This window comes from Diospyros lotus, chromosome 2 (genome assembly GCF_014633365.1).
Source record: "Diospyros lotus cultivar Yz01 chromosome 2, ASM1463336v1, whole genome shotgun sequence".
Lineage (NCBI taxonomy): Eukaryota > Viridiplantae > Streptophyta > Magnoliopsida > Ericales > Ebenaceae > Diospyros > Diospyros lotus.
In genome coordinates this window covers 3,838,877-3,864,571 of record NC_068339.1, presented here as the reverse complement: position 1 = coordinate 3,864,571, position 25,695 = coordinate 3,838,877, and the positions used below count along the sequence as shown (strand labels likewise).

General features: G+C 29.3%; 1 protein-coding gene and 1 long non-coding RNA gene across 2 annotated transcripts in view; one reads left to right on the top strand and one right to left on the bottom strand.

Annotated features, from left to right (window-relative positions):
* LOC127795100 (uncharacterized) overlaps nucleotides 1-2,634 on the bottom strand; it is a 28,587-nt gene extending 25,953 nt beyond the window's left edge. Inside the window, exons 1-2 of the long non-coding RNA XR_008021742.1 lie at nucleotides 2,616-2,634; nucleotides 2,443-2,514 (exon numbers count right to left, since the gene is read on the bottom strand). This is a non-coding gene — a long non-coding RNA (uncharacterized LOC127795100). The remainder of the gene's footprint in view (nucleotides 1-2,442; nucleotides 2,515-2,615) is intronic.
* Nucleotides 2,635-5,831: 3,197 nt separating this feature from the next.
* On the top strand, nucleotides 5,832-6,631 carry LOC127795090 (germin-like protein subfamily T member 2). The gene has a single exon (XM_052326547.1). It carries the CDS (start codon nucleotides 5,847-5,849, stop codon nucleotides 6,522-6,524), a length of 678 nt encoding a protein of 225 aa, XP_052182507.1. The 5' UTR covers nucleotides 5,832-5,846; the 3' UTR covers nucleotides 6,525-6,631.
* Nucleotides 6,632-25,695: the final 19,064 nt, after the last annotated feature.

Genomic DNA, 25,695 nt, shown 5'->3' with positions numbered 1-25,695 from the left:
TTAGTTTCCTCAATGACCAGCTTCGTTATGCGTGTAAACGGAGCATCGGGGTAAGTTCTGGAATTTTCTTTTAAATTTCTTAGAATATTATGAATTGTTGTGGAAAAAAATTTGAGAAAATAATTAATGAGATATTTATTTGAAATATTAAGAGAGAAAAATGGGATAAAAATAGAAGAAATTATGAAAAAATTATATGAGCAAAATACATATTTATGTTCCTTTGAAATAAATATGGTGTCTAGGGATCATTATGGCCCGAGATTAAATAATCTCTAAGTTTAACACAAAAATCGAGGTCGAGCATGCAAATTGAGACGATACACATTTTTCGAGGTGTTCTGAACTTTGTGCAAAAATGTAAGTGGTTCAACCCAAAACCAGTTTTATACAAATAATTTTATCATATTGACATGCTATATTATGTTATGCATCATGTAAAGTGCATTTATATGTATTGATGACGAATTATGCATATGTTCACAATGATATTATTGATCATGCAACACATAAGGATTTAGGATTAGGGACTGGCGCCATTGCTCTGCCAAGGGTGCACCCATACATCTCGACCTGGTAAGGAGACTGTTAAAATGAAGAGTAACAGTTGAGTGCGGTCGACTCAAACAAAAAGAATAATGTTATGTTGCATTGCATACAAACTTGAGATATGAATGATGTACCATTTCTTAAATGATTTATCATCTTACTTAGGCTTTGCCCCTAGAATATTTAAACGTTCCAAATAAAGATTGTAGCAAAAACGAGGATGAATAACACATGATATGACACTTAGCAAAGTGCAAGATGTAATGATTGAATGTTATGTAACCCGTGTATTTAAGTTCTGATACATCAAATTCTGAACGTTTTGAGAAATGATAATGTATAACTTTATTTATGGTTAATGATAAAGTTAGGGTTTGATGCACATGATGACGTGGTTAATGGATTCTACGTATGGATCCGAGGTTCTGCTTATTCCTAAAGATTTGGTTATGTTATATTATGTTTCAAGTCATGTAGAAAAACTTAATGTTCTGTTGAAGAAAAGTCTTATATTATGGGATATGTCTGAAACGATCATGTATTATTAATATGGTTCGATGTATGCTTAAGTTCGATTCATGCTTCTGCTATTGCTGAATACCTATTCTAGCATTACGTTATATAACATGCCCGTGAAAGTGGGGTGTTACAAAGGCAAAACTTTAAAAGATTAAAAACTATCATTCTGTTAGTTGACAGATTGCTTGAGGTTAGTCGGTAGATCAAAAGATTAATTGACAAATGAAATGATTTAGTCAACAAATTCAAAGGCTAATCAACAGATGAAATGGATTAGTCGACAGATCAAGATAAAACTTTAAAAGATTAAAAACTAGCATTCTGTCTGTTGATAGATTGTTTGAAGATAGTCAATAGAACAAGAAAAATTTTCAATATAGTCGACATATGATTGATTTTATTTTAAGAGAAATCTTTTATTTTTGATCAAATAAAAATATAATATTCCAAATGACGTTAAGTGATTTATTACAAAATTTTTGATATTGGAATTCATAATAAAATTGATTTTAATTTTGGTACTTAGATCATATAAATGTAGTTTTGTGCACCAAATCAATAAACATTATAAACTAATTTAATCATCAAAATGTAATTAATTTTTATCATTAAAATTATATCAAAGACAAAATATCAATTTATCAAGAACATAAATGTTCCTTTTGCCTTCCAAAAATATTGCTTTATTTTGATCAATGGTTTAAAAACTAATATTTAAAAAAAATTATGAGAGATTTCATCATAATATTTGTTTATTTGTATAAATCTCCATGTATAAGAATAAAGAAAATTATAATTTATTTGATTTTTATTTTCATTTTAATAAAATACTTGAAATTAATTTTTGTTTGAAAACTTGAAAATTATATATTTGACTTAAAATATAAATTATTTATTTTTTATCATTAAACCTAAACACAAGAATAAAATATCATGTTGTTTCACCAAAAACTCAATAAGGGAGGAAAGAAATTTACTTTTCTGCGTGTGTGTGTGGGTGTGTGTAAGAGAGAGAGTTGTGATTTCTCTTCTCTTCGAGCCAGTAAAATGCAATTTAATTAAGCTACCAACCTTCGGGCGGGAGGAATCTCCTAGAAAGATAAATTGTTAAATACAGAATCCATCTTTACTGTAAACATTAAGTAGCACAATCATAATTGGTTCTTTGAGCTTATCCAAACCTTCATAATGCTGAACAATGGACTGAATCACCATCTTTGCTACTGCTGTCAATTTTCCAAATGACAACAAGCAGTTTCCGTAACAGTCTGGAATTAAACAAGCATTTCTAGGAAGACCTTATGTATTGATAGCAATAACACTAAAAGGTAAAGGTCAAAAAAATCATCAGCATAATTAATCAGTAAGACTTACATCTTTAGAAGCAAATCCCTCAAAGGAGGGGTTCATCCTTGAATTGACTGCTTCAAGCTTCATTGACAAGAACTGAAATACTCAAATTGCGCGCAGAAGGCAAATAAGCTTCTCAAGTGGAAGCAATAGTAATGTCATAAAATGGATAAGCATTCAGGGACGGTTACAGTTACCTCAACTTGGCGCTGTAGTTGACTGGATGTAATTAATTATCTCAACAAGGACAAGTGCTTTCCCAATAACCTGATGAAAACGAAAATTACACAGGTTCGCAGGAAAATAATACCATTGCAACATTAAAGATGGAAGAAAGACAAATGCTTTTGGTTGCCGTGACAGGTTTCAAGGACTCCAAAAATTATGTGAGCATGAGCAACTGGAAAGTGTCAAAGGTGGAGAATTAGGTGCTTAAATTACACGTCTAATACTTTTTTTTTAAATATCATTTTATTTCTTTTAGCTATATATGGCTTTAGCATCAGAATAATGTTTTTATCAATCTAGCATCAAATTTTATCCAATCTTGCTCTGGACAAGAAGACCCCTTGGTTCAACCAGCAATAGGCTAGACAGAAACTCACTGGTTGAACTAGGGGGTCTCTATCTAGCCTAGAGACCTTGGTTCAACCAACAAGACCGGCTAGTTGAATTGGGGGTGGGGGGGGGGGGGGGGGGGGGGGCGGGGCTCTAGGCCAAGGAGAGACCTTTGGTTCAATCAGCGGTTTATCTTAGTGTCTTTATTTTTTTTATTCTAATATTTTGATATTTTACTGACCAACATTCTATATGTCAGGTTACAAGAAAATGGTCTTTTACCTGTTTATAATTTTTTTTAACTTCAATGAAATTTAGCTTCAATAATGTGTCTCGGGTGTTCCTGAATAGCTATCAGCATGATCTGACAAGGACACTGTGAACTAGAACCTTAGTGTGTTATTCTTTTCGTATTTCAATTTTGATTTTTAAATTTTGAATTTATTTTTATTTTTATATTTTGAACGTCTGTTTTGAAATTTTTGAAAATGTTTTTTTTGTCATTCTAAAAATTTATTTTTTAAAATACAAAACTAGAAAACGCGTTTAGTTTGAAATTTAAAAAAAAATATTTTATGATATTTTATTTAATAAATTAAATCATTAAATAATAAAATTAATTCTTTTTAATGAAATTCTACTATTAAAATAAAATAATAAATTTGATTAATAAATTATTGACATACATCTTAATAATAATTTATATTAAATTATACATTTAATAATATACTATATATTATCCTATATTTTTAATTATAATATAGATATACTACATTTTTTTAATTTTAAATAAATATATAAATTTATTTTCAAAATTTAATAATATATTTTTTTTCTTTTTCTTTTTTTTTTCTCTTTTCTTCTTTGGCACCTTATATCTTCTTCGTCACTGGCAACTACCATTGGTCAGAGATTCATACGATCAGAGCTTACTATTAGAAATTCCAAGTCAATGAAGTTAACATACACAAAAATGGGTCAAATTTAACAGTTGAATTTTCGTATATCAAATTTTTAATTTTTGGCCACAAGTAAAAAAATGCATTGTCAGTTGCCATTGGCCACCATGGCTGGTGGTTTCCGTCCATCAGAGGTAACCACCTGACACCCAATGACCTATTGACCAACATACCCAAAAATCAGTAAGATTCAACGGCCAAATCTCCTTAAATCTAAACTTAAACGTTTGATCGAAATCAACACCCGCCTATATACACATTGCCAGTTGCTATTAGTCACCGTGGTCGTTGGTTTCTGGCTATCAGAGGCAACTACCTGACACACAAGGGCTCATTGACCAACATATTCAAAAACTAATAAGAGAAGGAAAATGAGAGAGGAAATGAGAGAGAAGAGAAGAGACAAAACCAACAAGAGAGCGATGGGGGCGGTCAATGGCAGTGGCGGACGCGATCGACACGGTGATGGCGGTGGGGATCAACGGCCGAAGGAAGAGAAGAGATGAGAGATGCTGGATCTCTGCAAGATTGGTGAGGGGAGTGTGTTTTTTGTGTTTTGCTAGCTGAAAACGCCCAAAGTTTCTTTTACAATTTTTTTTATTTTTAAAAAAATATTTCTAAAAATAATAAAGTAACGCATTTTTAATGTTTTAAAATTTTAAAAACTCAAAACTAGTTGAAAGAAAGAAAGAGAACCGAACCTAATTTACTTAGGTTTGTGCTAGTCCTATTTCAATTAATCTTCCCTTCAATGTAGCCACAAGGTTAACCTAGACTCTTAGAAATACATAACGATAAGTGTATCTCTTTATTATTATTAAGACACTTATTATTATTGTTGATTGTAATAATGGAGGTTTTCTTGGGATGCCATTCCTTATACGACTTTTGGTGCTTGTGTTCTCAATTACGTTAAGAGAAGTAAATTATAAATTTAACTCTTACATAAGGTAAGGATCGAACTCATAACCCACTAAATTAATACCAGTATATAATTAATTCGATTGTTCAACCTATGTTTTAACAGAATGAAGGTTTTCTTCATGTTTAACAGAATGAAGGTAAATTATAGATTTGTCTTCTTCGCCAACAACGTGTTCAACAGGTATATCTGGTGGGAAGGAAAAGAAAAGGTCTAGTTATAGGTATTTCGTAATAATCTATGTGAGGGCAGTTGTAATTTTGAATTGTTCAATCTTTCATGTAAATGAAATTAATAAAACATGAAATAACATCGCTGATTTTACTCTAATCCCCACTTGCTGTCCAAAACATTAGACTTCTTCTTCTTCTTTTGGATGATAAAACCTTGGACTTTTGTTTTCTTTTCTCAGGTATATCTGGGTAAATGTTATATGTATACAATAGTCTCCAAATCAAACACGTTAAATAAATTAGTCAAGGTACGTGGCCATCAGTACAATGGGGTTGTAACAATTAAATTGAAAGGCCCACGCGTGAACGGCTTAAACTGAGTTTACCCAATAAATGTAAAACGGCTTAAACTGAGTTTACCCAATAGAGTTAATGACATTGTCTTCCAAATCTAATAGGATATAATTAAATCTATAAACGACAATTAAACACATGTGAAATCTCTTGATCATCTAGTCTGATCTTATTAATGAGGATTAAAAATAAAAAGCTTGACTGGGTCAAGCCTCCTGAGATCAACATGTTGAGAAAGTCTCCATTCCTTAAATTTAATTTGGGTTCTTATAAGTGATAGGGTGTTACCATGTCAAACCAAACTAATCCCCGCCAATTTTTCTTTGGTTATCTAATTCTGTATTTTTTAAGGGGGACTTTGTGTAGTCGAAAGACCAGCATATTGAAAACCATGACTTTCCACCTTTATAAATCCCCCTCCAATACCTTCATCTTCTTAAAAAGTGTAGAAAACTAAAGCATATGGCTGCCATGGTCACCCTCTCAAGCTCCTGCGTCCAGCTGATCCTCTGTTTAAGTGTCTTGCTCCTTTTACCCTTGCCTTACTCTTCTGCTGATCCTGAACCATTACAGGACTTCTGTGTTGCAGATCTTAATTCCTCTATTAGTGTTAATGGCTTCCCCTGCAAACCAGCCTCAGAAGTGAGTTCAGAAGACTTCTTCTTCGACGGGCTGATCAACGAGGGCAACACAAGTAACGTATTCGGCGCGCAGGTCACAGCCGGAAACGTTCTTGCATTCCCCGGTTTGAACACGCTAGGGCTTTCCATGAATCGGGTTGACTTCGCTCCCGGTGGAATAAATCCACCTCACTCGCACCCTCGCTCAACAGAGACCGGCATAGTGATTACAGGGAAGGTTCTTGTAGGGTTTGTCACAACAGGGAATGTGTTCTACTCAAAGGTTCTGACTGCTGGGCAGATGTTTGTGATTCCCAGAGGGCTGGTTCACTTTCAGATGAATAATGGGACGGGGAAGGCCCTGACCCTTACTGCTTTCAACAGTCAACTACCAGGAACTGATGTCCTGCCCTTGACTCTTTTTGCTTCAAAACCATCTATACCTAATGATGTGTTGACAAAAGCATTCCAAGTAGATGAAGATGTTGTCAATGGCATAAAATCCAAGTTTGGTGTCTAGAATGTTATTCGTGGGTACTGATATCTGTCTTTACTATTCATCTGATTGAGTTCGTTCGTTTGTATCCTTTCTCATATTACACTATCAAATAAACAAACAATTGCAAAGGGTTCATATTGTTACTGGGGTAGTTGAATTAGGATGGGATAAATACTAAGATTACTGTTTCTTCGACCTGCATATGAAGCCATTCAGGTTGTGATCCTTGCATATATTCCCTTCTTGCTTGTGAGCCAAAAATCATGTCAGTAGCATCAAATGTTGGAGCCCCAACCTGAACCGCCAGATTTATTTGTCAGAAGCATAAAAGAAAGGGCAAGAAGAACAAAATCACGCACAATTCTTTTCATAAGATTCATTGCTTCAGAGAGCTCTTATTTAGAAAATAAGGTTTAATGGTACTCAATACAGAGGAGAATCTGCTGTATCTTCCTTTGAACGATAAATGCAAAGCACAACTCATAATAGGACATGGCATATGAACTACAAGGAAACAACTAATGAATAAAAGGAGAAACTGATTAGGGAAGATAGAAAGGGAAGGAAGGGAGGGGTAGGAAAAGCAAGGATACTAGATGTGCTCAACCGGCCGGGAATCAATTCATAACCATAACCATAACCATAACCATCACTATCTGACATGAAGAGCACTACCCAGGATACAGGGTCAAAATAAGACTGTAGAAATTGTGAATGATAGGAGAGGTAAAAGAGTCATATCCTGTGTTGAACTGCAAAAAAAGCAAGAAAGGGATATAGACTGTTACTACAACCCATTTAGATTTACAATCCATGTGAAGTCTTGTGCTTTCACAATAAGATTAGTTACAATACAAGAAATTCATCAACGAGCTTTGCAGGTCTAGTGCGCTTTTTATAGCACCTTTTCTTTTTCTTTTATTTTAAACAAACATATCAAAATTTTGCATTTTTAATTAATAACTGGATATCAGCAAATGCTAAACTTAAAACGTCTTTGAATCTCATTTAAGTTAAACTTTTTTTCTATTACTTGAGATGACCTTTTTGCACGGTCTCCAGTGCTCTTGCTCTCGATTATGCCAGGAGAAGTAAATCGCAAGTGTGAGGCTTTGCCTCACTACGCAAGACGAGAATCGAACTCACAATCCACCGGACTGGCACCGGCATATCGCTTGCCCGACTGCTCGACCTATACCCTAGGGGCAGCTTTTTTCCAATTACTTGGATTGACTACATGTGTGTTGTGATAGGTTTGAAATGCTATGGCACACACTCAAGAGAGGATGGGGTAAATTAGGTAATTTAAAAACTTGATAGAATTTGAAAAACTTTTTGATCCAATTGATATTTTAGTGATTTAAAACATAAAACATATAAAATGACAGATATAAAACTTAAAAAATGTAATGCAAGAAAGATAAATGACACAAATGATTTATAGTGGTTTGGATTAAATCAAACCTAATCTACTACATTACCTCCTTACTAAAGATTTTAAACCAATTCACTAAAACCTCTTACTTGAACCCAAGTAGGCCCTTTAGTCCAATATTAGGATATATAACCTCTTACACTTAAGGTAGACCCTCTAACACACTTGTTAGGAAATTAACCTTCTACTTACAAAAGTTGGCCATCTAACTATACAAATTAGGAAATACAATAATTGAATAATAAATAGAGAATCTAAGAGATGAATCTTTTAGTTACAAGGTCTCTCAAAATGATATAATGTAATACCCCAAAATTTCTTGAAGTTATAAATGACATTTAATGAAGGGTATAAATGGAATTTTAAAAAAAAATGAGACAATAGGGTACACTATCGCAGTCTTAAGCGACTGAATTGATCGGAGGGAATACCCCAAACCCTAGATGATTAAGAAAAATGATAAAGTAAGGACGAGTAATACAAGTTATGATTTTAGGAATCAAAAGAAGTGGGATCAGGAACAGTTTTCGGTATAGTTGTTAACCGGGTTGAGAAAATCGAATCGACGTAAGGATCATCCGAAAATTCAACGGAGCATGTTAAAGACTAATATTTTATGTATAGAACAACCCTTAAGTGATTTCGGAATGAAATGAATGGATTTAAGGTCAAATCGACCAGTCAGGCCTAAGTGTAATTTTCAAAATTTGCCTGAGGGAGGTCAAGACGATGGTTTTTTTGGGAATTTCGAGGATGAAACGAGAAGTACTAAAATTGTGGGCCTTAGTGATGGTGTTGGAAATATTAGGACTATCATGGAAGGGGTCAAAATGAGATTTGATGAAATCAGGGGGTGAAAATGCAATTTAGCAAAAATTACATTGTGAACGCATGAGGGAAGATGGTCGCCACACTACCATGCACATGGCCGCCGCACTGCCATGCACATGGCCGCCGTTTCTGGCGATAGGACGGCCGGGGAGGAGCTAAGGGAGGTTGTATACGGCGTGGGGAAACTTGGTGGCCAAGGATTGGCTGCTGATTAGCCGGATTTTTGCCGAAAATCGCATATAAAAGGGCAAGGGTTCGGCTGAATATTTACACTCAAATTGCTCGTGTTTTGGTGAGAATCGAAGGCAAGGGATAGAGGGCTTTTGGTCTCGAGGCATCAAGAATCATTTCTGGAGCATTTTGGATCGTTTGGTGTGAGTTTGAAGCGGTTTTGGAGCTAGGCCAGAAAACGCGAGGTGGTCCGCCTACCGCGACCTGAACTCGACTTCCGGTGGGTTTTTCGATGTTGTTTCGGCCGAAAAAATGTACCATTGTGATCGACATCGAGAGGGCTTCAAGGGGGTACCTTCATTTTTGCCATCAGAGCATCCATCGGCGATCGAAAAAACCCGATTTCTTTTATTAAAATGGTTTTTTTGAATTTTTTTCTATTTTGGCCATGGCATTTTTCCAAGTTATCCAATAGTCTAAAAAATAAATTATTGTTTAAAAATTATAATTGTATTTTCGGGTAAATTTTATAATCATTACATCAATTTAATCCAATATTATTTGTAGTTAAAACACTCAATCATGTATTGGTTGTGTTTTATTATCATTCAATTATTGTTTATTGTGAATTATAAATTCAATTAAGCCAAAAAATATAGAAAGACATCAATTGGTTAACTTTGAAAAATCCCATGGCCCCCCCCCCCCAAAAAAAAAAAAACAAAAAATCAATTTTTATTAAAAAATCAGATTTTGTAGCCCCACAAAAGTGGGGCCGGGTTTAGTGGCCCAACAAAACCCGATTTCTTTTATTAAAATAGTTTTTCTGATATTCTTTTTTTTTTCTTGGCCAAGGTATTTTTCCAACTTATCCAATAGTCCCAAAAATAAATTATTGTTTAAAAATTATACTTATATTTTTGGGTAAATTTTATAATCATTACAACAATTTAATCAAATGTTGTTAGTAGTTAGAATACTTAATCATATATTGATTGTGTTTTATTATCATTCCGTTGTTGTTTATTGTTAATTATAAATTAAATTATGCCAAAAACTGTAAAAAGACATCATTTTTTATTGATTAACTTTGAAAAATCCCATTCCCCCCCCAAAAAAAAAATCAAAAAATTATTTTTTATTAAAAAATCAGGTTTTATGGCCAACAAAACCGGATTTCTTTTATTAAAATAGTTTTTCTAATCTTTTTTTTATTTTCTTGGCTATGGAATTTTTCCAAGTTATCCAATAGTGCCAAAAATAAATTATTTTTTAAAAATTATATTTGTATTTTTGGATAAATTTTATAATCATTACGTCAAGTTAATTGAATATTGTTAGTAGTTAGAGCACTTAATCATGTATTGGTTGTGTTTTATTATCATTACATTATTGTTTATTGTGAGTTATAAATTTAATTAAGCCAAAAATATAAAAAAACATCATTTTTTATTGGTTAACTTTGAAAAAACCCAAGGCCCCCAAAAAAAAAAATCAAAAAATTTATTTTTGTAAAAAAATCAGGTTTTGTGATCCCACAAAATCCTATTTATTTTATTAAATTGGTTTTTTTAGATGTTTTTTTTTCTTTTCTTGGCCATCGAATTTTTCAAAGTTATCTAATAGTCCCCAAAATAAATTATTGTTTAAAAATTATATTTGTATTTTTGAGTAAATTTTATAATCATTACATCAATTTAATCCAATGTTATTAGCATTTAGAACACTTAATCATGTATTGGTTATGTTTTATTATTATTCAATTATTGTTTATTGTGAATTAGAAATTTAATTATGCCAAAAAAATGTAAAAATACATCAATTTTTATTGGTTAACTTTGAAAAATCCCATGGCCAAAAAAAAAAAAAATCAAAAAATCCATTTTTATTAAAAAATCAAGTTTTGTGGCCCCACAAAACCCGATTTCTTTTATTAAAATCATTTTTCTGAACTTTTTTTTTCATGGGCATGAGATTTTTTCAAGTTATCTAATAGTCTCAAAAATAAATTATTGTTTAAAAACTATACTTGTATTTTTGGGTAAATTTTATAATCATTATATCAATTTAATCGAATGTTACCACTAGTTATGTAATACCCCATGTTCGTATGAAGTTGCCACCTAATTTCGATGAGTTTAGAATACCGAAAAATTAGTTTTATAGCAATTTCAAGTACCGAATCAATTGTAGGGAATGTCTCGGAATGAAATTGTTTAAGGAAAATGATATGGTCTCGATATGCGTTTCGAGTTAGGATTTATGGTATTGAAAGAAATTGAATCGGAAACAGTTTTCGGTACAACTAAAATACAACTGCCATTTAGGTTGTAAAATCGAATCGTTGTAAGAGGCTCCCGAAAAATCAATAGAACCCTAGGAGGGCTTCGATTTTGCGTGATGAGTAACCCTTCAGTGGTTCGGGATGAAACGACAGCCCGATAAGGACATTGGGGCAAAATCGTCATTATCAAGTTAGTCTTTGGTTATTAATTTTATGTTTTCAACATTGAAATGCAAATTTAATCGATGTTTAAGGGCATGGTTGCAATAAGAAAATTACCCAAGTGATATTAGAAGAAAATTGGGATTTATATGTAATTAAATGAGTAATAAATTAATATAATATAGAATTATATATAAATATATATATAGATTGTGTGCATATGGCAGCCATCCCCTACAACTAGCCATGCCCTGTCACTGAATCTCCATGCCTTTGCAAATTGCCAACCCGAAGCCACGCCTCTGCAAGATTTTGAGTGTTTCTCACGCAATGTATGGCCTCAGTGAGGTGAGGGAGCAGTCGAGCGCTTATAAATAGAGATGAGAGTTGAGAAGCAAAGGCAAGCCATGGCCAAGTTGAAGAGAGCATTCAGTCGAGAGAGAGAGAGAGAGAGAGAGAGAGATTGTAAGTGATGAGGAAGGCCATTGGATGGTGGCCATTGCAGCCGCAAGCTCCAGGTGGCCATGGCCGCAAGATTGAGCAAGGCGCAGGCAGCCAGCAAGCGGAGGAAGGCCGACCAGCAAGTCCCAGCAGCGGGTAGAGGAGTAGCAACGAGTAAAGAAGCTTGGAGAAGGCCGGGAGGCGGTCCGGAGAAGCTAGTGCGGCCATGGCAGCTATGGTCGCAACCAGCCGCGGCCATCAGCTGTCGCAAACGGTTGCCAGCAGCGGCGCAGCAGCTGGGGAGGTCAGTGGAGGCCGTCGAGGGTGGCCACGGCGGGTGAGGGCGGTGGCTAGGCTGGCTAGCTCGTAGGTGGCGGTGGCTGCGGGCGGGAGTTGCAAGCGGGGTGAGCGAAGAAGAAGAAGAAGAAGAAGAAGAGAAGAAGAAGAAGAAGAAGAAGAAAAAGAAGAAAGAAGAGAAATGAAAAGAAAGAAGGCTGGTCCGGGCACGCAAGGCTGAAACAGAGCAGGGAGATGATGAACAGTAGAAGAGGAAAAAGAAAAGAAGAAAAGAAAAGAAAAAGAAAGGAAAAAGAAAAGAAGAAAAGAAAAGAAAAAGAAAGGAAAAAGAAAAGGAAAAATGGGAAGAAAATGAAAAACAAATGTCCAAAAGTCTTAGAAAAATTCCAAAAATTAGGATTTTAATATTTACTAATATTCTGGAGATTTTAGGCAAAAAATGGTTCGGACACGCATTTCGAGGATTTGGCACGCATATCGAGAAAGCCAAAGAAGCTAAGTTAAGCTAAGTAAATTTTTTTAGAAAATTTTAAAAATTCAATAATATTATTTTATGAATTTTCATAGTAAAATATTTGAGAAAATATTTTAGAAATATTTAGTTTGGATTTATTGAGGGAAAATAAGAAGAAATAGAGAAAAAATTAAAGAAAATGCAAGAAATTATGGAAAAATAAGTTTTAATATTTATTTAAATAATTATAGTGATTAGGATGCTTTGAGGCTTAAGTTGAAGTAACTTGTTCAAATTTTAAGGTTGGCACGTAAATCGAGGCGATGCACGAGGCAATGCACGGATATCGAGGTAGCCAGGTAAGCTTGAAAAGGTAAGTGGTACTCCCCAATTAAAGTTAGTTTTATGAAAAATACTTGGTTTGTAAGTAGTTTATGTTTCTCGAAAATGTTTTCATCATATTGACATGCTCTGATATGTATCCATCACGTAGACTGCATACATGACATGATTATGAAATGCAAGAATATACGTTGATATCATTGATCACTAGTATTTGAGGCCGTAGGGAGTACAAACTGGCACCGCTACTTTACCAAGGGTGCACCTATACACCTCGGCTTCGATAGAAGGGGGCCGCAAAAATGGTAAGTAGCATGAGGGGTGCAGTTGACACCTATGAGGAAAGACATTGCATTCATGCACGAAATATGTTTTATGTACCCTTACTTAGATGATTCATCATTTAACTTGGGTTTTGCCCTAGAATATTCAAACGTTTCAGATAGAATTGTAGCAGATTCGAGGTTAAATGATGAATGAAGTGACACTTAGCAGAGTGCATGAAGAATGAAATGTATATTACGTAGCCCCTGTATTTAAGTTCTGCTACTTTAGATTCTGAACGTTTTGAGGAATGTTGAAGATATAAGAATTTAGTTAGGATTAATGTTAAGATATCAGGTTTCGATCTTTGCTTCCGCATTTGATGTGTATAATGATTCTCTTTTGAGATAAAATGTATGGAAATTCTGAGATGGATTCAAGGAATGATGTGGTTTAGTTTTAGTGTTTGAAAGAAAAAATTTATTGTCCTAGAATTGTCCCAAGTCATAACGCGCCCGGGAAAGCGAGGCGTTACAAGTTAGAACACCTAATCATGTATTGGTTGTGTTTTATTATCATTTCATTATTGTTTATTATGAATTATAAATTCAATTAAGCTAAAAAAATGTAAAAAGACATCATTTTTTTTTTGTTAACTTTGAAAAATCTCATGCCCCCCCCCCCCAAAAAAAAAAAGATCAAAAATCTATTTTTATTAAAAAATTAGGTTTAGTGGCCCTAAAAAACCCGATTTGTTTTATTAAAATAGTTTTTTGATCTTTTTTTTTTCTTTTTTAGCCATGGGATTTTTCCAAGTTATCCAATAGTCCCAAAAATAAATTATTGTTTAAAAATTAAACTTGTATTTTTTGGTAAATTTTATAATCATTACATCAAATTAATCCAATGTCATTAGTAGTTACAACACTTAATCATGTATTGGTTGTGTTTTATTATTATTCAATTGTTGTTTATTCTGAATTATAAATTCAATTATGCCAAAAAATATAAAAAGTCATCATTTTTTATTGGTTAACTTCTAAAAATCCAATGGCACAAAAAAAAAAAGGAAAAAATCATTTTTTATTAAAAAATCAGGTTTTGTGGCCCCACAAAACCCGGGCCGGGTTTAGTGGCCCCACAAAACCCGATTTCTTTTATTGAAATAGTTTTTCTAATCTTTTTTTCTTTTTTCTTGTCCATGGGATATTTCCAAATTATCCAATAGTCCCAAAAATAAATTATTGTTTAAAAAATATACTTGCATTTTTGGGTAAATTTTATAATCATTACAAAAATTTAATCCAAAGTTGTTAGTAATTAGAACACTTAATCATATATTGGTTGTATTTTATTAATACTCCATTGTTGTTTATTGTGAATTATAAATTCAATTAAGCCAAAAAAATGTAAAAAGACATAATTTTTTATTGATTAACTTTGAAAAATCTCATGGCCCAAAAAAAAAAAAGATCAAAAAATAATTTTTTATTAAAAAATCAAGTTTAATGGCCCCACAAAACTTGGGACCCACAAAACCTGATTTCTTTTATTTAAATAGTTTTTTTGATCTCTTTTCTTTTCTTTTCTTGGTTATGAGATTTTTCCAACTCATCCAATAGTCCCAAAAATAAATTATTTTTTAGAAATTATACTTGTATTTTTGGGTAAATTTTATAATCATTACTTCAAGTTAATCGAATATTGTTAGTAGTTAGAGCACTTAATCGTGTATTGGTTGTATTTTATTATCATTACATTGTTGTTTATCGTGAATTATAAATTTAATTAAGCCAAAAAATGTAAAAAGACATCATTTTTTATTGGTTAACTTTGAAAAAACCCATGGCCCAAAAAAGAAAATCAAAAAATCCATTCTTATTAAAAAATCAGGTTTTGTGGCCCCACAAAACCCTATTTATTTTATTAAATTGGTTTTTTAGATGTTTTTTTTTTTCCTTTTCTTGGCCATAGAATTTTTCCAAGTTATCCAATAGTCTCAAAAATAAATTATTGTTTAAAAATTATACTTATATTTTTGGATAAATTTTATAATCATTACATTAATTTAATCCAATGTTATCAGTAGTTAAAACACCTAATCATGTATTGGTTGTGTTTTATTATCATTCAATTGTTGTTTATTGTGAATTATAAATTTAATTAAGCCAAAAAATGTAAAAAGACATCATTTTTTTTTTGTTAACTTTGAAAAATCTCATGACCCCCCAAAAAAAAAAGATCAAAAATCTATTTTTTATTAAAAAATCAAGTTTAGTGGCTCCACAAAACCCGATTTCTTTTATTAAATAGTTTTTTTGATCTTTTTTTTTTTTTGGCCATGGGATTTTTCCAAGTTATCCAATAGTCGCAAAAATAAATTATTATCTAAAAATTATACTTGTATTTTTTGGTAAATTTTATAATCATTACATCAAATTAATCCAATGTCATTAGTAGTTACAACACTTAATCATGTATTGATTGTATTTTATTATCATTCCATTGTTGTTTATTCTGAATTATAAATTCAATTATGCCAAAAAATATAAAAATTCATCATTTTTTATTGGTTAACTTCTAAAAATCCAATGGCACAAAAAAAGAGAGAAAAAATCTTTTTTTTATTAAAAAATAAGGTTTAATGGCCCCACAAAACTCGATTTCTTTTATTGAAATAGTTTTTTTGATCTTTTTTTTCTTTATTCTTCTCCACGGGATTTTTCCAAGTTATCCAATAGTTCCAAAAATAAATAATTGTTTAAAAATTATACTTGTATTTTTGGGTAAATTTTATAATCATTACATCAATTTAATCCAATGTTGTTAGCAGTTAGAATAGTTAATCATGTATTGATTGTGTTTTATTATCATTCCATTGTTGTTTATTGTGAATTATAAATTCAATTATCACAAAAAATGTAAAAGACATCATTTTTTATTGGTTAACCTTCAAAAATCCAATTGGCCAAAAAAAAATAATAAAGATCAAAAAATCAATTTTTATTAAAAAAATCAGGTTTTGTGGCCCCACAAAACTCGATTTCTTTTATTAAAATAGTTCTTTTGATCTTTTTTTTTTTTTCTTGGCTAAGGGATTTTTCGAAGTTATCCAAGAGTCCCAAAAATAAATTATTATTTAAAAATTATACTTGTATTTTTGGGTAAACTTTATAATCATTACATCAATTTAATCAAATATTTTTAGTAGTTAGAATACTTAATCATATATTAGTTGTGTTTTATTATCATTCCATTGTTGTTTATTGTGAATTATAAATTCAATTAAGCCAAAAAATGTAAAGAGACATCATTTTTTGTTGGTTAACTTTGAAACATCCCATGCCCCCCCCCCCCCCCCAAAAAAAAAGATCAAAACATCCATTTTTATTAAAAAACTAGGTATTGTGGCCCCACAAAACCCTATTTATTTTATTAAATTGATTTTTTAGATGCTTTTTTTTTGTTTTCTTGGCCATCGAATTTTTCCAAGTTATCCAATAGTCCCAAAAACAAATTATTGTTTAAAAATTATACATGTATTTTTGGGTAAATTTTATAATCATTACATCAATTTAATCCAATGTTGTTAATAGTTAGAACACTTAATCATGTATAGCTTGTGTTTTATTATCATTCCGTTATTGTTTATTGTGAATTATAAATTTAATTATGCCAGAAAATTCAAAAAGATATCATTTTTTACTAGTTAACATTGAAAAATCCAATGGCCCAAGAAAAAAAATTAAAAAATCTATTTTTATTAAAAAATCAGGTTTCGTGGCCCCATAAAACCTGGGCTGGGTTTAGTGGCCTCACAAAACCCGATTTCTTTCATTAAAATAGTTTTTCTGAGCTGTTATTTTTTCTTTGCCTTGGGATTTTGCAAGTTATCTAATAGTCCCAAAAATAAATTATTGTTTAAAAATTATACTTGTATTTTTGGGTAATTTTATAATCATTACATCAATTTAATCTGATGTTGGTCGTAGTTAGAATACTTAATCATGTATTGGTGGTGTTTTATTATCTTTCCATTATTATTTATTGTGAATTATAAATTCAATTTAGCCAAAAAATTGTAAAAAGACATCATTTTTTATTGGTTAACTTTGAAAAATCCCAAGGCCTCCCCCCCAAAAAAAAAGATCAATAAAAACTTAGGTTTAGTGGCCCTACAAAACTCGATTTCTTTTATTAAAATGGTTTTTTTGATTTTTTATCGTTTCTTGGCCATGGGATTTTTTCAAGTTATCTAAGAGTCCCAAAAATAAATTATTATTTTAAAATTATAATTGTATTTTTGGGTAAATTTTATAATCATTATATCAATTTAATCAAATATTGTTAGTAGTTAGAATACTTAATCATGTATTGGTTGTGTTTTATTATCATTTCATTGTTGTTTATTGTGAATTATAAATTCAATTATGCCAAAAAATATTAAAAGACATCATTTTTCATTGGTTAACTTTGAAAAATCCCATTGCCAAAAAAAAAAAAGATCAAAAAATCATTTTTTTATTAAAAAATCAGATTTTATGGCTCCAGAAAACCCGATTTCTTTTATTAAAATTTTTTTCCTGATTTTTTTTTCTTTTCTTGGCCATGGGATTTTTCCAAGTTATCCAATAGTTCCAAAAATAAATTATTGTTTAAAGATTATACTTGTATTTTTGGGTAAATTTTATAATTAATACATCAATTTAATCCAATATTGTTAGTAGTTAGAACACTTAATCATGTATTGGTTGTGTTTTATTATCATTCAATTGTTGTTTATTGAGAATTATAAATTCAATTAAGAAAAAAAATGTAGAAAGACATCATTTTTTATTGGTTAACTTTGAAAAATCCAATGGCCCAAAAAAAAGAAAAAAAAGAGATCAAAAAATCCATTTTTATTAAAAAAATCAGGTTTAATAGCCCCACAAATCTGATTTCTTTTATTAAAATTATTTTTTTGATATTTTTTTCCTCTTCTTGGCCATGGAATTTTTCCAAGTTATCCAATAGTTCCAAAAATAAATTATTATTTAAAAATTATACTTATATTCTTGGGTAAATTTTATAATCATTACATCAATTTAATCTAATGTTATCAGTAGTTAATCATATATTGGTTGTATTTTATTATGATTCCATTGTTGTTTATTGTAAATTATAAATTCAATTAAGTCAAAAAATGTAGAAAGATATCATTTTTTATTGGTTAACTCTGAAAAATACCATGGCCCAAAAAAAAAAAAATGAGAGATCAAAAAATCCATTTTTATTAAAAAAATCAGGTTTAGTCCCCACAAAACCCGATTTCTTTTATTAAAATAATTTTTTGATTCTTTTTTTTTCTCTTCTTGGCCATGGGATTTTTCCAAGTTATCCAATAGTCCCCAAAATAAATTATTATTTAAAAATTATGCTTGTATTCTTGGGTAAATTTTATAATCATTACATCAATTTAATCTAATGTTATCAGTAGTTAGAACACTTAATCATATATTGGTTGTGTTTTATTATCATTCCATTGTTGTTTATTGTGAATTATAAATTCAATTAAGCCAAAAAATGTAAAAAGACATCATTTTTTATTGGTTAACTTTGAAAACTCCCATAACAAAAAAAAAAAAATCAAAAAATTCATTTTTATTAAAAAATCAGGTTTAGTGGCCCCACAAAACCCGATTTCTTTTACTAAAATTATTTTTTTGATCTTTTTGTTTTCTTTTCTTGGCCATGGGACTTTTCCAAGTTATCCAAGAGTCTCGAAAATAAATTATTATTTAAAAATAATACTTGTATTTTTGGGTAAATTTTATAATCATTACATTATTTTAATCCATTGTTGTTAGTAGTTAGAACACTTAATCATATATTGATTGTGTTTTATTATCATTCAATTGTTGTTTATTGTGAATTATAAATTCAATTATGCCAAAAAATGTAAAAAGACTTAATTTTTTATTGGTTAACTTTGAAAAATCCCATGACCCAAAAAAAAGAAAGATCAAAAAATTCATTTTTATTAAAAAATTAGGTTTAGTGACCCCACAAAACCCGATGTATTTTATTAAATTTGTTTTTTTTGATCTTTTTTTTCTTGGCCATCAAAATTTTCCAAGTTATCCAATAGTCTAAAAAAAATTATCGTTTAAAAATTATACTTATATTTTTGGATAAATTTTATAATCATTACGTCAATTTAATTCAATGTTGTTAGTAGTTAGAACATTTAATCAGGTCTTGGTTGTGTTTTATTATCGTTCCATTGTTGTTTATTGTGAATTATAAATTCAATTAAGCCAAAAAATGTAAAAATACATAATTTTTTATTGATTAACTTTGAAAAATCTCATGGCCCAAAATAAAAAAAGATCAAAAATTAATTTTTTATTAAAAAATCAAGTTTAGTGGCCCCAAAAACTTGGGACCCACAAAACCTGATTTCTTTTATTAAAATAGTTTTTTTGATCTCTTTTATTTTCTTTTCTTGATCATGAGATTTTTCCAACTCATCCAATAGTCAAAAAAATAAATTATTTTTTAAAAATTATACTTGTATTTTTGGGTAAATTTTATAATCATTACTTCAAGTTAATCGAATATTGTTAGTAGTTAGAGCACTTAATCATGTATTGGTTGTGTTTTATTATCATTACATTGTTGTTTATCGTGAATTATAAATTTAATTAAGCCAAAAAAAGTAAAAAGACATCATTTTTTATTGGTTAACTTTGAAAAAACCCATGGCCCAAAAAAAAAAAATCAAAAAATCCATTTTTATTAAAAAATCAGGTTTTGTGGCCCAACAAAACCTATTTATTTTATTAAATTGGTTTTTTAGATGCTTTTTTTTTTTCTTGGCCATAGAATTTTTCCAAGTTATCCAATAGTCCCAAAAATAAATTATTGTTTAAAAATTATACTTATATTTTTGGATAAATTTTATAATCATTACATCAATTTAATCCAATGTTATCAGTAGTTAAAACACCTAATCATGTATTGGTTGTGTTTTATTATCATTCAATTGTTGTTTATTGTGAATTATAAATTTAATTAAGTCAAAAAAAGTAAAAAGACATCATTTTTTTTTTTGTTAACTTTGAAAAATCTCATGGCCCAAAAAAAAAAAAGATCAAAAATCTATTTTTTATTAAAAATTCAAGTTTAGTGGCCCCACAAAACCCGATTTCTTTTATTAAAATAGTTTTTTTTATCTTTTTTTGTTCTTTTTTGGCCATGGGATTTTTCCAAGTTATCCAATAGTCCCAAAAATAAATTATTGTCTAAAAATTATACTTGTATTTTTTGGTAAATTTTATAATCATTACATCAAATTAATCCAATGTCATTAGTAGTTACAACACTTAATCTTGCATTGGTTGTATTTTATTATCATTCCATTGTTGTTTATTGTGAATTATAAATTCAATTATGCCAAAAAAATCTAAAAAGTCATCATTTTTTATTGGTTAACTTCTAAAAATCCAATGGCACAAAAAAAGAGAGGAAAAAATCATTTTTTATTAAAAAATAAGGTTTAGTGGCCCCACAAAACCCGATTTCTTTTATTGAAATAGTTTTTCTGATCTTTTTTTTCTTTTTTCTTGTCCATGGGATTTTTCGAAGTTATCCAATAGTCCCCAAAACAAATTATTGTTTAAAAATTATACTTGTATTTTTGGGTAAATTTTATAATCATTACATCAATTTAATCCAATGTTGTTAACAGTTAGAATAGTTAATCATGTATTGATTGTGTTTTATTATCATTCCATTGTTGTTTATTGTGAATTATAAATTTAATTATCACAAAAAAATGTAAAAGACATCATTTTTTATTGGTTAACCTTCAAAAATCCAATTGGCCAAAAAAAAAAATAAAGATCAAAAAATCAATTTTTATTAAAAAATCAGGTTTTGTGGCCCCACAAAACTCGATTTCTTTTATTAAAATAGTTCTTCTGATCTTTTTTTTTTCTTTTCTTGGCTATGGGATTTTTCGAAGTTATCCAAGAGTCCCAAAAATAAATTATTATTTAAAAATTATACTTGTATTTTTGGGTAAACTTTATAATCATTACATCAATTTAATCAAATGTTTTTAGTAGTTAGAACACTTAATCATGTATTGGTTGTGTTTTATTATCATTCCATTGTTGTTTATTGTGAATTATAAATTCAATTAAGTCAAAAAATGTAAAGAGACATCATTTTTTGTTGGTTAACTTTGAAACATCCCATGCCCCCCCCCCCCCCCAAAAAAAAAAAAGATCAAAAAATCCATTTTTATTAAAAAACCAGGTATTGTGGCCCCACAAAACCCTATTTATTTTATTAAATTGGTTTTTTAGATGCCTTTTTTTTTTGTTTTCCTGGCCATCGAATTTTTTCAAGCTATCCAATAGTCCCAAAAATAAATTATTGCTTAAAAATTATACAAATTATTGTTTAAAAATTATACTTGTATTTTTGGGTAATTTTATAATCATTACATCAATTTAATCCGACGTTGTTAGTAGTTAGAATACTTAATCACGTATTGGTGGTGTTTTATTATCTTTCCATTATTGTTTATTGTGAATTATAAATTCAATTTAGCCAAAAAAATGTAAAAAGACATCATTTTTTATTGGTTAACTTTGAAAAATCTCAAGGCCTCCCAAAAAAAAAAAAAAGATCAATAAAAAATTAGGTTTAGTGGCCCCACAAAACTCGATTTCTTTTATTAAAATGGTGTTTTTGATTTTTTTTATCGTTTCTTGGCCATGGGATTTTTTCAAGTTATCCAAGAGTCCCAAAAATAAATTATTATTTAAAAATTATAATTGTATTTTTGGGTAAATTTTATAATCATTATATCAATTTAATCAAATGTTGTTAGTAGTTAGAATACTTAATCATGTATTGGTTGTGTTTTATTATCATTCCATTGTTGTTTATTGTGAATTATAAATTCAATTATGCCAAAAAATGTTAAAAGACATCATTTTTTATTGGTTAATTTTGAAAAATCCCATTGCCCAAAAAAAAAAAAGATCAAAAAATTATTTTTATTAAAATATCAGATTTTATTGCTCCACAAAACCCGATTTCTTTTATTAAATTTTTTTTTTATTTTTTTCTCTTTTCTTGGCCATGGGATTTTTCCAATTTATCCAATAGTCTCAAAAATAAATTATTGTTTAAAGATTATACTTGTATTCTTGGGTAAATTTTATAATTAATACATCAATTTAATCTAATATTGTTAGTAGTTAGAACACTTAATCATGTATTGGTTGTGTTTTATTATCATTCCATTGTTGTTTATTGAGAATTATAAATTCAATTAAGCAAAAAAATGTAGAAAGACATCATTTTTTATTGGTTAACTTTGAAAAATCCAATGGCCCAAAAAAAAGAAAAAAAAGAGATCAAAAAATCCATTTTTATTAAAAAATCAGGTTTAATGACCCCACAAATCCGATTTCTTTTATTAAAATTATTTTTTTGATATTTTTTTTTCTCTTCTTGGCCATGGAATTTTTCCAAGTTATCCAATAGTTTCAAAAATAAATTATTATTTAAAAATTATACTTGTATTATTGGGTAAATTTTATAATCATTACATCAATTTAATCTAATGTTATCAGTAGTTAGAACAGTTAATTATATATTGGTTGTGTTTTATTATCATTCCATTGTTGTTTATTGTGAATTATAAATTCGATTAAGTCAAAAAATGTAGAAAGATATCATTTTTTATTGGTTAACTCTGAAAAATACCATGGCCAAAAAACAAAAAATCAAAAAATCTATTTTTTTAAAAAATCAGGTTTAGTGGCCCCACAAAACCCGATTTCTTTTATTAAAATAATTTTTTGATTCTTTTTTTTTCTCTTCTTGGCCATGGGATTTTTCCAAGTTATCCAATAGTCCCCAAAATAAATTATTATTTAAAAATTATGCTTGTATTCTTGGGTAAATTTTATAATCATTACATCAATTTAATCTAATGTTATTAGTAGTTAGAACACTTAATCATATATTGGTTGTGTTTTATTATCATTCTATTGTTGTTTATTGTGAATTATAAATTCAATTAAGCCAAAAAATGTAAAAAGACATCATTTTTTATTGGTTAACTTTGAAAACTCCCATAACAAAAAAAAAAAATCAAAAAATTCATTTTTATTAAAAAATCAGGTTTAGTGGCCCCACAAAACCTGATTTCTTTTACTAAAATTGTTTATTTGATCTTTTTGTTTTCTTTTCTTGGCCATGGGATTTTTCCAAGTTATCTAAGAGTCTCAAAAATAAATTATTATTTAAAAATAATACTTGTATTTTTGGGTAAATTTTATAATCATTACATTATTTTAATCCATTGTTGTTAGTAGTTAGAACACTTAATCATGTATTGATTGTGTTTTATTATCATTCAATTGTTGTTTATTGTGAATTATAAATTCAATTATGCCAAAAAATGTAAAAAGACTTAATTTTTTATTTGTTAACTTTGAAAAATCCCATGACCCCAAAAAAAGAAAGATCAAAAAATTTATTTTTATTAAAAAATTAGGTTTAGTGACCCCACAAAACCCGATATATTTTATTAAATTTGTTTTTTTGATCTTTTTTCTTTTTTTTTTCTTGGCCATCGAATTTTTCCAAGTTATCCAATAGTCTCAAAAAAAATTATCGTTTAAAAATTATACTTATATTTTTGGATAAATTTTATAATCATTACGTCAATTTAATCCAATGTTGTTAGTAGTTAGAACATTTAATCATGTCTTGGTTGTGTTTTATTATAGTTCCATTGTTGTTTATTGTGAATTATAAATTCAATTAAGCAAAAAAATGTAGAAAGACATCATTTTTTGTTGGTTAACTTTGAAAAATCCCATGGCCCAAAAAGAAAAAGAGATCAAAAAATCCATTTTTATTAAAAAATCAGGTTTAGTGGCCCCACAAAACCCAATTTCTTTTATTAAAATTGTTTTTTTGATCTTTTTTTTTTCTTTTCTTGGCCATGGTATTTTTTCTAGTTATCCAATAGTCCCAAAAATAAATTATTATTTAAAAATTATACTTGTATTTTTGGATAAATTTTATAATCATTACATTAATTTAATCCAATGTTGTTAGTAGTTAGAATACTTAATCATGTATTGATTGTGTTTTATTATCATTCTATTATTGTTTATTTTGAATTATAAATTCAATTAAGCCCAAAAATCTAGAAAGACATCATTTTTTATTTGTTAACTTTGAAAAATCCAATGCCCCCCCCCCCCCCAAAAAAAAAAGATCAAAAAATTCATTTTTATTAAAAAATCAGGTTTAGTGGCCCCACAAAACCCGATTTCTTTTATTAAAATTATTTTTCTGATCTTTTTTTTTTTCTCTTCTTGGCCATGGAATTTTTCCAAGTTATCCAAAAGTCCGAAAAATAAATTATTATTTAAAAATTATACTTGTATTCTTGGGTAAATTTTATAATCATTACATCAATTTAATCTAATGTTATCAGTAGTTAAAACACTTAATGATGTATTGATTGTGTTTTATTATCATTCCATTGTTGTTTATTGTGAATTATAAATTCAATTAAGCCAAAAAAATGTAAAAAGACATCATTTTTTATTGGTTAACTTTGAAAAATCCTATAACCCAAAAATAAAAAAAAGATCAAAAAATTCATTTTAATAAAAAATCAGGTTTAGTGGCCCCATAAAACCCGATTTCTTTTATTAAAATTATTTTTTTGATCTTTTTGTTTTCTTTTCTTGGCCTTGGGATTTTTCAAGTTATCCAAGAGTCCCAAAAATAAATTATTATTTAAAAATTATACTTGCATTTTTTGGTAAATTTTATAATCATTACATTAATTTAAATCATTGTTGTTAGTAGTTAGAACACTTAATCATGTATTGGTTGTGTTTTATTATCATTTCATTATTGTTTATTGTGAATTATAAATTCAATTATGCCTGTAACGCCCCGTCTTTCCAGAACGTGCATTACCTCGAGATTTGGGGATATATATATATATATATTTCAACATCATACACAACATAAGCCTCTCGATATACATACCCTTATCGTAATCATTTCCCGACAATCCCGATTGTACCTTCTCAGCATATCAAAATTTAAAAATTAATAGACTAAAACAGGTATTATCAATCATATCAGCGGAAGCAAGATCGAAACCTCAATAATATATAACCGACAAATTCCTTTTACAAATAACCAAATCGATGTTTCACATGAAAATATCAAAATATTACATAACCTCTAAACATCGCTACGATAACTAAACATAGCAGCTATATCTCGATGACATTCTTTCTCTTGGAGCCACTGCTTTCACCTGGAAAGTTTGAATATTCCAGAGACATAGTCCAAATTAGATGCTGAATCATCTAAGTGAGTGTTCAAAAACATTTTTATGAATATATACAAAATCATATATAAATCCGACAAATCATTAATGCCCTAACCTAAGAGAATCCCACACAGC